Raw genomic sequence first — 12822 nt, 5'->3', positions numbered from 1 at the left:
AGCCTGCACATCCCTGAACTCTGGCCAATTTAGAATGGCCAGTCCATCTAACTTGCACATCTTTGGACTGTGGCAGGAAACTGGAGCACCCAGCAAAAATCCGTGAACACACGGAGAATGTGTAAACAGACAATTGACCGAGGCTCGAATCAAACCTGGGACCCTGATGGTGTGAGGCAGCAGTGCTAACCGCTGTGTTGGCCACAATCTGATATTAAGCACTCTCTTCCAACGTGGTCTGTGCTCATTCTGACAACACTAAATTACTGAGTTTAAGTTTGCATTCTGCTGCCTGTTGGTCAACACTTTGTCCTTTAACAAAATGGGTCTCCCGACCTTGGGTGAGCGCTTGAAGTGTCATAATGTTTAAGGCCGTGGGATTAGTATAGATAGTGTATCTTTTCTTCCCTGCTTGTCAGGTCATTTAGGCCTCTTCTGTAATAGTAATTTCTAAATCCATTTATTAATGATTATTGGTTCATGAATGTTTCCTGTAATTTTTTTCATATCCTGATACCTTTTTTCTTTTGGAACAGCGATCATACAGTAAAGAATTATTTGATGAGGTGATTTCAAAAATGAGGAAAGCAGGAATTAAATCAACAATAGCTATTGAAAAATTTAGACTTCTGGCAGAAAAAGTGGAAGAAATAGTTACAAAGAATGCCCGTGCAGAAATTGACTATGGAGATGCACCAGATGAATTCAGAGGTAAATTAATTTGGAAAAATTCTTTTGCCGAATTAGAATGGAAAATTTTTTGGTGAGTCTTTGCAGAACCTTGTAAAATACTCTCAATTTGTGTCAATTCTGGTATGTTATAATCTGATCATTTATTGATGCTGATGAAGCATTTGTTTTGAATACCTGTTCCTTTAACCTAGCAAATTTTTCAAAAAAATAAAAACCTATCGTAGACTGGCAAGATTCCTTTTTAAAGCTTTTATTTCTTACAATTTTATACTTTAGTCGGTAGCTGATTCAGGATGCAGGGGAACTGCAGGTGACTTACCTGATCTAATAAATGGCAGTTAGTGAGCAGTACTGTTACAGATTCAGTCATATACATTAAAGTTCCTGGACCAAAACTTACTACACCAACTAAATTACACTAACTGCTTTGCAAAATGCTGTAATAAGCACATTTTACAATGTTATGAAAGAATGGCCTGTTATGTACTACAGCAACCTTTTAGTAATAAAGTCTCCAGTAGCACCCATTTCTTAGTTTGAGTTATTGTTGCAGCCCACTGAGTTAATTTGTTATGATTAGCAATATCATCTCTGGGTGACGTCAGGTTATATGTGGATCTTAAGCAATGCTGTGTAACAGTTAGTGGAAATGACATGAGCAGTTGATGTTGAATTGCTGCTGTATTGATGACCGTATGAGGACCAATTGTACTTCATTCCTAACACTGAACATTACAAATTCAAATCTTTCTCAACCACCACAGATCAATGTATAAATTCACCTTTGAAGTATCAAAATCTTTACAAGAACGAGGGTCTACTGACACTGGCAATTGCATTTTACATTTAGTATATAATTGTCTCTTTGAAATGTAAAACTAAAACAATAATTCACATTAAATCAATGCGATGTGGTTCATTGATGGAATTATTTCTACAAAGGGTACCTTTTAACTCTATTAAAATGTGTTATAAACAGTCAAATCCATTGTCTTTGGTAGCAGATGCAAGGTAATTTTGTCATCAAGCCTTTTGGTAGTTTCAGCATCTTATCTGGCTTTAGCATCTCCTCCCTGCGCTTAAAATCTATGCATTGACTAATAAGGGTGAGTACGCCACATCCTGCCAGAATCACGTTTTTCATCTGTCCTGATACCCTGAGGGATCAGTATACATGAACACCAGGGTCCCTCTGATGTTCAGTACTTCCCAAAATACTATTGCTCATCGCATACTTCGTTGCCTTGTTTGTCTTGACCAAGTGTATTGCCTACATGTTAGCTGAATTGAGTTCTGTTTGCCATTGATCAGCCCATCTATATCTTCCTGTAATTAAAGGCTACCCTCCTCACTATTTATCACTCAACTAATTTTTGTATTATCTGCAAACTTACTGCTGCTGAAAAATTGAGATTTGACTTGTATCCTGTGGTGTACAGTAAGCGTTCAATTACTCCCTAAATATTACTAGTAGTAAAATTAATGTTGTAGGAACAGGAGTAGACCATTTTAGATCACAACATCATCCCTGTACCATCTCAGACTGTTTCCATATTTCTTACTGTCGTTAGTCTCTAGGAATTCACCGGTTTCAGGCTTGAACATGCTCAATGATTGAGCTTCCATTTTCCTGGGATAGCAAATTCCAAAGTTTCATCACCTTTCCTCCTTACCTTAGTCTAAATGGCCTATCCTTATCCTATGATTACTTTTTTTCCTAGTTCTCAACTCATCAACCAGGGCAAACAAGTTATCCATATCCACCCTGTAACACCTTGTAAAAATTTGTAAGTTTTAATGAGATCGTCTTACATTCTTCAAAACCATGGAGTCAGAATTTGACTAAATGAATGGAACAAAAATGCACAAAAGCTGAAAAGCCAGCAAAAACAAATTAAAACTAGGCAAGGTCTGTAACAAGATAATAAAATGTGAGGTTGGATGAGCACAGCAGGCCAAGCAGCATCTCAGGAGCACAAAAGCTGACGTTTCGGGCCTAGACCCTTCATCAGAGACGGGGATGGGGAGAGGGAACTGGAATAAATAGGGAGAGAGGGGGAGGCGGACCGAAGATGGAGAGTAAAGAAGATAGGTGGGGAGGTAGGAAGGGGATAGGTCAGTCCAGGGAAGACGGACAGGTCAAGGAGGTGGGATGAGGTTAGTAGGTAGATGGGGGTGCGGCTTGGGGTGGGAGGAAGGGATGGGTGAGAGGAAGAATCGGTTAGGGAGGCGGAGACAGGTTGGACTGGTTTTGGGATGCAGTGGGTGGGGGGGGGGGAAGAGCTGGGCTGGTTGTGTGGTGCAGTGGGGGGAGGGGACGAACTGGGCTGGTTTAGGGATGCAGTAGGGGAAGGGGAGATTTTGAAACTGGTGAAGTCCACATTGATACCATTAGGCTGCAGGGTTCCCAGGCGGAATATGAGTTGCTGTTCCTGCAACCTTCGGGTGGCTTCATTGTGGCAGTGCAGGAGGCCCATGATGGACATGTCATCTAGAGAATGGGAGGGGGAGTGGAAATGGTTTGCGATTGGGAGGTGCAGTTTGCAGGTCTGTAACAGCCTGATTTCTGGCCAACCTGTGTGAGATGGCAAGTAAGCTGGAGCTAGTGATTTTTCACAGCCTCCTCTGTAAGCAGCACTACTGCTGGCAGCTGATGCCACTGTCCATGGGTAGGTTGTATTCTGCTGCTTTTCAAATGGTGGCTTTATCACCGTTGTCTGTCATTGCTTTCCTGCTGCTAGTATTGTGGAATCTCTGTATTTTTAATAGGGCTTACTGCATTCTGAGCTGCTTCAAATAGAAAACCGTAGCAGCAGAGTTCTGAGTGTCTAATTAAATAAATTTTGATTACAACGTTATAATAGCTATTAGAGTTGCTGAATTAAAAGACCTCTGTTACAGATCCTTTGATGGATACTCTGATGAATGATCCTGTGAAACTACCCTCTGGGACCATAATGGACCGTTCCATTATTTTAAGACACTTGCTGAATTCACCAACAGATCCATTTAACCGTCAACACCTGACAGAGAATATGTTGGAGCCAGGTAATGAAAGTTACTTTAAACCCGTATAAACTTTTATTGCACTAGTTAATGGGGTTTCTTCCAGTGGTAAATTAGGCAAAGGCATTGCCCAGTATGCTGACTTCTATACTCCAGGAAAGCTGTAGGTTTAGTCTGCGTATCGGTAGGAATAGACTGTAGTTATGCTTAGTGTGTTCACACACATTATAGAGGTCAGACATTTGAAAGATATACCAGAAGGCTTTGGTTGTCTGGGGAAAAAAAAATTGTACCCCAACATAAGTCACATTATTTAAATCAAGTGCAGCAATTCTCGCTTTGCAACAAACTGGCAGTGTAGCAGCTTACACTGACTCCCCATTGCCATTTTGCCTGATCTTAGCTGTTAGGTATGTTGCAAAAACCAGAGATAAAAGAAAAGTCGTTATCTCTTCCCAACAAACTTCCAACGAAGCAAAGCCTATCCATCTCCCCATAAGATTCAACATGACCATCATAAATCCCCACCTGTCACCATTCACCAACTCAACCAGACCAGCCACATGCATTCTCCAGTGTGACAGGAGAGCATATTCCACCTATAAGTCAGGAGTGTGATGGAATACATTAAATGCAATGGAGGAAGCTCCTTTCTAAATTTAGTTCCGTTCATTTCTTAGTTTGTTATTTTCTATATTGCAGTGCCTGAACTGAAGGAAAAGATCCATGCCTGGATGAAAGAGAAGCAACATGCAAATCGTTCTTCACAGTGAAGTGTTACTTATGTGGAATACAATGAGAAAAGATGTGTATTTGTGAACTTAGACCACCAGATTATTAAGACCCAAAAGCAAATCTGCTCAACACTGAGGCTCTGCAGGCTACGTCTGCTGCACTGATATTAAAAAGGGTGAACTGAACACATTAGAAAAATGTTATGTCTCTGTAAATAAATCTAATTTAAAGAACAAAAATAGTTAAAAGGAGAAAAGTTCAGAGGTGTTGGGTACAATTTAGAATACCTTTTTCAGTACAGCTACACGTGACCAATTGCCTTGCGGCAATTTTGAGACAAAAACGGTCTGAGCAAACAATGTTTTTTTTAAAATGACTGTGTATTAACAGAAGATGGCTGTATTTTAGGTTGACGTTATTACTGTATCTTGCGACCAGTCGCTGCTAAAGGGACTGTTTTGTTTGCTGCACTAAATGTTTCTCAAAACCAAAGTAATGCACAGGCCCTTTCCCTAAAATCTGATGTTTTAATTATGAGGCATAATCAGTTGGCTCACATGATTAATGGTGAGACTGCTGAATTCTATTTGTTTACCATTAACTTATATTTTTGTCTCTAGATTTTCTCCCCCTCCCCACCTCCCTGACACCAATGCATAGGCTTTTGTGCAAACTCTGTAGCAAGCGAGGTTATGGATTTCCTCCATTTCTGCTGAACCATGTTCTATGACCATCATTTTTTTTCCACAGTCTGATCTGCATTATTGGAATATTTTGATTGCAATAAGGCTTTTTTTTTTAAGAGGGATTTTCTCCGAGAAAGTACTTCAGTCCAGCTGCTGTTGGATTGCCTTCCTCTCCCTGAGGACCTTTTACTGCTACAGCACACTAGAGGGCACTCTTGTTTGCCAGGAGTTCCTTCAGCCTTATATCAATGTGTTTTAACTAGTATATAGTTGGTGCCACTTCAGTGACTACCTGATAAGTGAATAAAAATGCAAACTCCAAATTCTTTTTTTCTATCGGCCCTGTTGTATTCACTTCTTCTGTTACATTAATTAGAGCTTTTAATTCTTTGTAAGTTGACTACATTTTCTACATTCTGTGTAATTTGCTGCGAAGCTTGTTATTTCAACAGTCCTGAATTGCAGCAAGTTGAGGTAATGTGAAGTTACTTTGCATTATGGAAAATCTTCTTTGCAAATTAAATAAAGTATGCAAGAAAAATCCCAAATTACAAATGATTTCCAAATAACTGAGTTGTTCACAGTTCCACAAAAACGCTTCGATTGAAGAATTGACTGTTGCCATTTCTGTATCTGACAATTTAGAAATCATCTGGTATCACTGGAATATCTTGATGTTCTTTTAAACTGCTGCACTGTGACATTTGCAAATCTGCATGGATCCAGTTATAGTAACAAAACGTGACTAGCCACCGTTTCCTTTCAGTGCAACAGCATCTTTGTTAACAGGAAAAGGAAATCCAGTTATCAGGTTCGAGCATGTGGGCATGTTGCTGTACTTGTATAGTGATCAGTGTTGTGCTGCTGTACATCAATTGCAAGCCTTTGCTATAACTGTGAATGATGAGTGCTCTGCTGCATAACACCTTTAGTCTCGAAATTGTAATTGTCTAGCTTAATTCTTTTTGCAGTGAAGTCTGTAAATGTGCAAAATCATTACAGAACAGCAATAAGTGGAGGCCACAGTACAAAATGCTGTCAAAGGGAGCTAGAATTTTATTATAACTTTATACAGAATGTGCACTTATCCCTACCATTCTTAGCACGTTCAGTACTTCTGTTCCTACCAATTTTCCGTTCAAGGATGTCCATTTCATTTTAGTTGCCTGCAGCTTGTTTCTTCAAATTCATTTGTCAGATCTGCTGAGCATAAGTTTTTCTGGCAAATATTTTACCATGCTCTTAGATTTCAAATCTGGTTTTACACTTTTCAAATTGTACTGATTCTTAACTTTAGCGGTATGTTCTAATGCAATGTACTTGAGTGACAAAGAGGAAGATAGCCAAAGGGTTAATTGAGGAAGTGTTAAAATTGCCGGCTGTAAAATCGGATGATTTTCATTGCAAAACTCCAGCAAGCATATGTCCTAATGTATGATAGTCCACTTAATCCTGTGCAAGCAATTTTAGGGTTCTGAGCCCATTTCTGTACTTAACATCTGTGTACTTCTGCCCTAATTCTAGATTAAGTAAATATTGTCACATCAAAAGCTGGTCATTTACATCTCACCATTATATAAATTAACATCTGTTGATAGCTCTGTGCAAAATTTGAAAATGTACACTAAATCTGTATGTTGCAAGTCTATAAAATATCTTGAAAGAAAACCTGGAATTCAGCAATAAAAGTGTAAAATGGTGGAAATACACAGCCCTCTCAGCGATGTTAGTAAAAAGAGAAGACAGGCCAATGTTTGAGGTGTCCATCCTGCTAACTTATCCAGGGATTTGAACCTGCCTTGTCTCTAAATCCTACCTGGCCGGCTCTGCATTTCTACCCCTTTTATATTGTTTTTGAGATGCCTAAATTTAGCTTTGACAATCGTGGAATATAAATCTGGTTTCATAAAGGACTTATCCAATCGGCATTAATGACTCTCTCTCTTTTTGAATGGTTAAACTGGTATTCTAGCTGTTTTAGTAGAGTGTCTTGCCCCACGTGTTGCAATAGCAGTTCAACAAGAAGGGAACAGCGCACTGTCCTGGATAGAGTATTCTCACATCATGTCAGCTATGGCTCAGGGTAGCACACTCGCTGCCGAGTCAGATGATGGAGTTCAAGTCACATTTCAGAGACTTAAGTCCAACAATTGCAGGTCAGCAAGTATTATAACTTGGAATATAAAGGATGAATCTTTTTAACTTGCTACTGGCCTTGTCCCTGCCCCTGTCCCTTCAATTAGAATATTTAAACATAAAATGCTTTTGCTAAAGGTTGTATGTTTTCTACAGCAGCTGTGTTACACACATTAGGACTAGATTATTAAACAAAGAAATTTAGACTAAGTATTTTATTAAGTGAATCTAGTGCATTTTTTTCATTTTGTCCTTTTCAGAATCACCTGTTTAATCTTTTGAGCCAAAATTTGTTGGCGTGGCCAGATGTTGGCTTCTGTTTACTCTTTAAATGGGAAGGAAGCTGTTCAGATAAAGAACATGTAAGGTGGCTTTGTGCAAGTTATATAGCCCGATCTTAAAACTACTACTGATTATAATGTAGTTAGTAATATGTGAGGCAAAGTCTATCCTTTTCCAGTTCAGACATGCAACATGCACAACAGTCTGTTGTTAATTTCACCTAAACTTGGAAATTCATTTTTGTAATTTTATAAAATTTTGAGGTGGCCTGTTGAGAAAATAGATGACCTCTTCTAATTCAGAACCTTTCTCCAGATAATACAATTCAAATATATGACTACCCATAATGTCCCAGCCATCCAGAATTAACATTTTGACCAAATGTAGACATTCATGGATTTCTAACTGCTGCTTTGTTCAGTTTCCCCCTTTTTTAAATTCAAGGCCTTATTTATTTTAGAAACTGTACCAGTGTAGTTGTGTAAAAGACAATTGAGACCATCCATGACTTGAAAGAATTAAAATTTGTTTAAGATTGTCAGATATGTTGTATAAGGTAATTTGCACTCCTTCAGCCAACTAAAATGATACCATGATATTGTGATTTGTATTTACCTATCCTTTATACTCCAGTATTGTTAAACTGGAAATTCTAGCTCTGCAGCAAGTAAACGAGGAAATTTAACAGCTATGTTGTCCAGTTAGAATTTGCATTTTTTTGGTAATATCATATTGCCCCTAACTATAGGCACTTGAATTTCTGGTTTATTTCTTATTTTAAAAAGCTGGAAGTTTTCTTTGATTATGACAGCATTTATTAGAAAACAGCTGTTTTTAAATGATAAGCCTGCTCGAAATGGTAATTCGTATAGACTTCTGATTGCTTCCAATCCTTTGAATTCCAATAAATGGTGGTATACATTTCAAATACAAAATGGTATCATTGTCTTCTGCTGAGTTGGAGACTCTTCATTCTGTTTTTGAAGCCAAATATATTTGCATTTTAGTGACTCTGAACTGGATTCCTTGCATAATTCTTTGCTTGTCTGTGTCTTCATTGTTCTGTAGACTGCATGTGACACTATTTCTTCCTGAGCTATGGCCAACTTGCACACCACATTCATGTCTCATTTTAGAATAGTTGTAGAATTTATTAGATTTAACCTTCCTCTTCAAACTTCTGTTTCAAGGTTTGATCTAACTTGAGCAGTGGCAGGCAAAGAATGACCAAAGTTGTATATATGCGACTGATTCTTCTGCATTATTTAGTACTAAAATGAAAGATGCAGTAACTGTTACCCAACTCTCTTTTCACAAGTCTGTGACAGGGATGAGTAATTCCTTCATTATTTAAAATTGAATGTTCCACGGATGTTGTTACGTATGAATATCAACTAGGTAAGCTTTAAATGGACAAAAATGATGTGTGGTGCACATTGGAATCCAAAGGTTCCAAATGTAACTTTGAATGTACCTATTGACCAACCAGATTAGCTTCTGTGCACAAGCTTCTGGCCATCAACTGAAAACAGTTGAGGTAGCTGGTGGAATTATTGAGCATTCTCTGTTAAGCCAGTTGAATTATAAATGAGTGCAGTAAACATTTCAGTTACTTGTGTTAGGATTCTTATGGTGCAGTGGTGTTGTCCCTACCTCTAGGCTAGAAGGTCCGGATTCAAGTCTCACCTGTCCTGGAGAAGCATCTTAATATGGTTGAACATATTGATTTTTTTTAAAAAAATGAGTGAAACATATAATACTGGCAAAAGCAAAGCATCAAAATAATTTTTGAAGAGGAAGGTATTTGAAGAGGACTACAGAGCACAATTGAGGATGACTCATCATTCTATCTCTTGAATTTTAACTTTTGTTTCCTTATGTAGTAGCCTGTTCAGAAATTGTGCTGGACCAATGCCTATCTATCTGTGTTAATTGTTGAACTGGTATTTTAGCTGTTAATTTTTAAGCTGTTATAAAGCAGATGTTGCAAACTGTTTTGTCAAGAACTACCTGGATGCTGTTCTGTATGTTTCATGCAACATGTCAGCCACGATTCTGTGGGTAACACACTTGCCTCTGAGTCAGAACGTTGTGGGTTTAAGGTGCATTTCAGAGTCTTGAGCATAACATTTTCAGGTTGGCAGTCCTGTGCAGAACTGAGACTGCTGCATTGTCTGAGCTGCTCCTCTTTGGAATGAGATGTCAAACTGGTGCCATGTCTGGGTGGGTATAAAAGATTCTGTGATACAGCCCAGACAAGGTTATGACAGAAGTCCTGATGCCATGGCCAACGGTTAAGCCACAATAGAAACCAGTGTCTCTGTTTCTTTGGATCTTGCTGTGCAAACAATTAACTGCTACAGTTTCTGATGATATAATAGTGTCTACATGCACACTTAATTAGCCAAGGAAAATGATTTGAGAAGACCTGAGGCCATGTGGGTCAGAGTAGAAATGTGTTTTTCTGTCAAATCAGGTAAAATTTGATGCTAGTCTCTTCACAGGGCTCAATGAAAACAGTCATTTGCAGTGAACGTTGGATGAATATTTTGCAGCATAGGGAGTCTAGTTCTAAAGTAAAGTGCAATAAATATACTCCCATGTTGTGACTTATTTGTTTATTGTGATTATTTATGAAAATAATCTAATGCTCTAACAAAGTCAACAGTTTCAGGGAGCAATTGTCCTTTCTTGCCCATCCTATTTCCACAAGACAGCCCTGACGTCTTTGTAAATCTTTGTCCTGAATGAAGTCTAGTCTGACTGTGTAGCTTTCAGTTGCTAATAACTTTTAGCAACTTGTTTTTGCTGAAAGATTTGTCTGTTTTTTACTTCTTTCGTTAGCCCACTGCTTCTGGTTTTTTTCCTATTTGGCATCTTGTTTTTGTCATTTCAAAGGATCATTGATCTGATTTCTGCATTCAGCTCCACATTTCCTGACTACCTAGATAATCATTTGACTCTCAATTTGAACTAAATTCTGAAAATCCTCGAGAATTAGTCATTGGTTTGCTTTTGAATATTGGTGTAATTACCTTCAACTAATTATGATGTAGGATGTGATGGAAATGGAGGTTCAATATGAAAGAGAGCATCGCAATGTGCTTGTTTTGACACCCCCACCCCCCCACTTTTTTTTCCTCTTTGTGCCCCATTTCCACAATTGTACTCTTGGTGGAAGTTCCTCCTGGGACTTCATCCAGGCATGCTTTTTCAACTTTCTGAAGAGATTCACTGTAAATAAGACTACTTCTGATTTTCAAATTAAGCCCAATGTAGCAGCATAGCATTTTTACTTCCCATGTGATCACTGTACTCTATGCTGTTGGAAAACTTTGCAATTCTTGTTCAAAATGGTTTTTCAGGGATTCCAGATTCAAGTTATTTTAGAAATCGGTTTTGAATAGCACTAGGCATTGTACGTTGCAGATCCTAAAGCTTGTTATGAGAGGGGCTTTGATGAACCTTTATGTGGAATAGTCATAAAACCACATAACTGCTCAATTCTGATTTCAACAGGTCATTGCAGAAAGGAATCAAATCTAATTTTACTATTAGATGCAGCAGTGTTAATGTTAAAGAAGGTGCAAAGGAGTGCAGCCATTTGAAACACCTTGCTTTACAAATAGATTAATGGTGCAGTCATGCAATATATTCCAGTATAAAAAGAAGGCAATTTGTAACAGATGATTACCAAACTCATCTATGTGAGAGTAGCCAGATGCAGGCTAGACATTTTCTAATAATAAAGAAGGAATGTCAGTGGGGAGTCTTCCTAGACCACAAATGTCCATGGTCTCTTTAACAGTGCTGTAACCAGGAGCAGGTTGCCCCCTGAGTGTCTCAGCCGCAGTGCATGGTAATCCAATCAAAAGCATAATTTGCAGCAAAACAATTAATCTTGTTTATTGCTGTTCTGTGCATGGAGGGTCTTCCCATCTGAGCTGTTCGGATATTTGTACAAACTCAGGCTGATTTCTAGGTTATCATTTAAATAATGTCTCTTAATAGACTGTTCATGATGTTAAAGCTACAGACCAATATCCTTGGAAACTTTACAGCTCAAATCTAGCAGAGTCCTAGAACATGCCTACAAAGGTCACAGTGACACAACAGCTTACTTCATGTTCACTGACATTGTCATTAAACCCTACTTTTACACAAGGCTTGATTCCTCTCCAAAAAGTTTTGAGTTCCTGATTTTTTTCACAGTTAACATACTCTCAGCTGAATAGAATTTGATTACTCTGTAACTGCAGAAATGTGGAACTGTTGTGGAGCAATTCTCTGCAGGTAAAACTACCACATATGCTCATTTTATTCTCTGCACCACAACTGCCAGAAAACAATTCAGCAGTTGCTCTTTTTTTAATGGCAAGTGTATGTGCCAAACATTTGCTTGATGCTTGGGTTTTACATTTTACTTTGAGTAGGGGGAATTGCAGTTCTCCATATAGTCACTGAGCTCGTAATATGTTACTGAGGCCATAACACCTGAGATGTTTGTTTAATTCTGTAGCAAATTCCCTTCCAATATTTATTGAAGAGCGAGTTGGTTGCAATGAGAAGTTGGAAGTGAGGCAGAAAAATGTTTATTGTTGCTTTTTAGTCTAATGTACATAGTTTGGGTATATTCCGAAGGGTGCTTGTAAGAGCCATTGGCTTGTTTTCAATGCTTTCATTATTCTGGAGTTGGGAAAACAGAGTTCCATAACCCCATGTATGTTCTCAGTTCATTGGCTGGCAGGTTTGAGTTATAAGGAGAGGCTGGGATTTTTTCACTCGTGTATAGGTTGAGAGGCAACCTTTATAAAAGTTTAAAAACAATGAGGGGTATAGATACAATTAATGATAATTGCATTTTCCCTAAGATAGGGGAATTTCAAGATTAGGGAGTGCATTTTTAAGACGAGGGGAGAAAGAATTTTTAAAAAGGGCTTTTTTTAAACAGTGGTTTGTGTATGGAATGAACTTCCTGAGGTGGTGGTGGTGGATGTGGGTACAATTACAACATTTAAAAGGCATTTGGATAAGTACACGAATTGGAAAGGCTTGGAGGGATATGGGCCAGGAGCAGGCAGGTGGGACTAGTTTTTAGTTTGGGAACGTGTTCGGCATGGACTGGTTGGACCAAAGGCTCTGTTTCCGTACAACTCTGACTCTGTGGTTGTACCCTAGATATTGTACTAGTTGCGAGGTATCAAATTATCTAAAAGCTGATTTTTGTTTTTATTTGCAATCATGTAAATGTGAATGTTGGTACAGTCGCCAAGGAATGTACTTC

General features: G+C 38.4%; 1 protein-coding gene across 2 annotated transcripts in view; it reads left to right on the top strand.

The window, feature by feature from the left end:
• Positions 1-8883, top strand: part of ube4b (ubiquitination factor E4B, UFD2 homolog (S. cerevisiae)) — a 76548-nt gene extending 67665 nt beyond the window's left edge. Inside the window, exons 27-29 of one of the 2 annotated variants that reach the window (XM_048561346.2) lie at positions 537-711; positions 3595-3741; positions 4402-8883. In XM_048561346.2, coding sequence (XP_048417303.1) covers positions 537-711; positions 3595-3741; positions 4402-4472 — 393 coding nt within the window. In that variant the 3' untranslated portion in view covers positions 4473-8883. The remainder of the gene's footprint in view (positions 1-536; positions 712-3594; positions 3742-4401) is intronic. The other variant, XM_048561347.2, reaches the window with a different exon arrangement.
• Positions 8884-12822: the final 3939 nt, after the last annotated feature.

The sequence above is a fragment of the Stegostoma tigrinum genome, chromosome 28, assembly GCF_030684315.1.
Source record: "Stegostoma tigrinum isolate sSteTig4 chromosome 28, sSteTig4.hap1, whole genome shotgun sequence".
NCBI classification, from domain to species: domain Eukaryota; kingdom Metazoa; phylum Chordata; class Chondrichthyes; order Orectolobiformes; family Stegostomatidae; genus Stegostoma; species Stegostoma tigrinum.
The sequence above is the reverse complement of the archived record's forward strand: the minus strand, read 5'-3'. Positions and strand labels throughout refer to the sequence as shown.